Source organism: Perkinsus marinus, assembly GCF_000006405.1.
Source record: "Perkinsus marinus ATCC 50983 genomic scaffold scf_1104296931972, whole genome shotgun sequence".
NCBI classification, from domain to species: Eukaryota; Perkinsozoa; order Perkinsida; family Perkinsidae; genus Perkinsus; species Perkinsus marinus.
Genome location: NW_003215572.1, coordinates 463 through 3,553, shown reverse-complemented (window position 1 = coordinate 3,553; position 3,091 = coordinate 463). Strand labels below are relative to the sequence as shown.

Sequence of the window (3,091 nt, the reverse complement as noted above, 5' to 3'; positions counted from 1 at the left end):
ACCAATACACTGATCATGCTCTTAACTAGATCTTCTTAATAGTAGCTACACTATACACACGTCCACCACAGAACGCCTGCGGTCAATGTTATAAGAGTCCCTCCTTCGTGAGAACCGACGAGGAAATAAAACTAAAATTGAAATACAAGGTGGTGGGTAGACGGCAATAGAACTCAGCATCGCTGAGTCAGCAAAGCATATGCTCCCAGAAGCGATAAGCAGCTCACCTACAGCAATGAAGTGAAAAAACACTCTTCGCAAAGTAGAGCTCCAAAGTTCTCATTTACGACTTCACAAGTCTACCTATTCGAATCACTCTATTGTCCAAGTAGAGTGAGTTTCAACCTCTTCAATACACGGCTGTTGTGATCCTCAGTAGCTTCCCTCGAACTTTCCTCGCTAGTAGTTTAGGGTCGGCTTGCGGCTGTGAACTTCATTTTTAGCCCACCTGTCCACCACGGTGATGTGCAAGTCAGCCTTCAGTTCCGCGACTCGCCATCATCTCGCAGTAAAGACTTGTATATCTCAGTGAGATATACAAGTCTTCAGTAAAGCTTATCGCACTGTATCGAGCATCATGCTCGATACAGTGCAGCTCAACGGCAGCTGTAAGTCGACAGCGCAGAGCTTGACGGCCATTTGTATGTTATTTAACCGACTCATCAAAAAGGTTGCTTCGGGCGATATCGGCCGGGGACAGAAGGGATCTCTGGCCAGCAGAGCGACTGAAATAATACTAGACTATGTCACACCAGTGCGGCAGGCCAGCGAGGCTGAGCCTCGGAGGCTCTACTGTACATGTGAAGTCACTTTTACTACAGAGATAACTTGTCTATTACAGAAGCGAAACCGAGCGACGAGCAGTCAACACTTGACGGACATCAACTTGCCCCTGCGCTTAAGGTGAGATTTCTCTCTCCTCTCTCGTATATCCGGATATGGTAGCTTCCTTGAGTTGAAACGGTAACGATAAAATGAATTGCACCATAGAGTACTCTATATCATCCCGTTTAATTTCCTCGATCATTGTTCCCAAGATGGGGTTCGATGCAGGTCCAGGTTGAAACAAACATATGCGCACATCCCGCCTTCAGAGATTGTTCCGGATACATCTGTACAATACTCGAGAATACTCAGTCCTCATGGAACTGGTAGTCTACGCCATATGATGCCTAGAGGCCCGAATCCGAAAGTCAGAGTCAGTTGGCATGGAACAAATCGAGGCATTCGACCCCTTTGCCGAACCAAAGCAGACCGAATTATTCAGCCATGACATATAGTTTCACCCGAACCATGACTTATTACTCAGTTATTGTACGTATGTCAGCAGGTGTAGTAATTATTACTACTCCTGCTGGCATACAGACACATCCGCGAACACGGATCTGCCGTGGCACCGTCGGTGGAAAAGATAAGAGAAAGGCATGGCTAGGTTGGAGCGACTGGGTAGGATGTCATTGCAAATTGCCATATATTGCCCACTTACCTGATGGTAGGGAAAGTATTGTAACTCCCTTTGATGTAGCCCATCGATGGTAAGAGAATCGTTGCGCGAGTTGAACTCGCGCGAAGGCATTTCTACCGTTGCCCTGAGCACATCAACTTACACTTGATTGAATATCCGAATCTGTGAGGCGTTGGATGTGACCATTCCTGACTTGTTCAGCCCAAATCTGCAGGGGTTTACTACCCATCGAGTACAGGAGTCCTGTAACAGGACTGATGAGAAGTCCGATTGAAAGGTGTTTTTGAACACGAGTGGGGGTTGTGGAAGGTCCTTCTATTGTTGAATGTCTGTTGTCCAATAACATATATTCATTTAGTTAGTTGGGAGTAGTGCGCAGTGGGGGCCCCATTGTGGCCCCACTGTGGGGCGGAATCATGATACGTTGCTAAAGAACTTGTGATATCCGAAAGTCTCAACCTAGAAGTTCTGTCGAAAATCTCTCCAAAACTTGCAACGCTGGATGCTTGGCTCCGCATAAGTAGCAGCGAGGTTACGGGATTCTCTCATCTGCCGCAGAGAGTCAATTCGGTGCTCTCTGGGCCAGAGTATCTTGGCTGATGACTCTCGTTTGACTACTCGTGCCTCCCAAACTAACTTCAACTGGATGCGGGTGGGCGGTTCAGGAAAATCGCCATTAACTAAATGGTAACTGGATGCTTATCGATCCAACACCCCCCAGCCACAACACGAACCATTCGCGCGTTTGTTGACCTAGCTCAATAAATTGACCTTCGTTTACGCAACTATGCAGTGCGACAAGCGTCTCAAGGTTCGTATTTTTGCTCGCGACGAAATTACTCTCCTTGCCCCGAGTTCACTCTTGTCCCCTCCCGAGATTCCACTTTTTGCCCCTAGATTTCTTCGCGCTGCCCCCGCTTGGCGTGTGAGTCTAGAGAGTGCCGCTTTTTTCGAGTGGTCAAGGATCACTTCCTCCGTGAGGGTCTAATGGTTGATACCAGTATGTAACAATTAAGCCGAAAAAAATCACGAGCGTGAGCGAGATGTTATCATTGGGAACCCACTAGTTACAATCAAATTGTAATCGTATCGTGATCGACTTCTCACAGATGTGTCATCCGTGAATTTGTTGACTGGTGTGGATCTGGTGTGGATCACTGGCATGGCTAGATCTGAAAAAAGATCAGCCAGGCTACCCAGATGTCAAAGGTAGATCTGGCTAGGATGGAGGTTCGCTCACTAGTTGTCTTTGCCTCACTCTCGACCCTCTCAGGTAACATTCGGAATACTGTCACGTCAATTACTCGCCGTCGACTATATGGACTAAAACTTGAGCTCTTCCTAGAAAAAGTACAACGTGACATCGGCAAAGATCTTGGAGATCTCAACGTAAGTATCGAATAATTAGAGGCTTTCCACAAGGCTTACGGCCCTAATAGTCTATATCACTATCCAGTTGTGACTGACAGTCACTGATTGTCATAACTCATAACTAATCAGATTATTACCAAGCATCAACCTAGACGAGGCTATTACTAGTAGGAAGTAGTAGGTGAGGCATTACTTCCTTTTGAATATGCAGAATGCAGAACTTCCATTTGGATAGAACGCCTTAAAAACTTCAAT

The 3,091-nt window shown here is 46.5% G+C and overlaps 1 protein-coding gene across 1 annotated transcript; it reads left to right on the top strand.

Moving 5' to 3' along the window:
* Positions 1 to 1,053: 1,053 nt before the first annotated feature.
* Pmar_PMAR009742 (hypothetical protein) lies at positions 1,054 to 1,280 on the top strand (the record flags this gene model as incomplete). The annotated part of the gene is made up of 2 exons (XM_002785748.1): positions 1,054 to 1,151; positions 1,177 to 1,280. Coding segments are annotated over 2 exons (202 nt in total), but the record flags the coding sequence as incomplete, so codon positions are not given.
* Between the last annotated feature and the right edge of the window lie 1,811 nt (positions 1,281 to 3,091).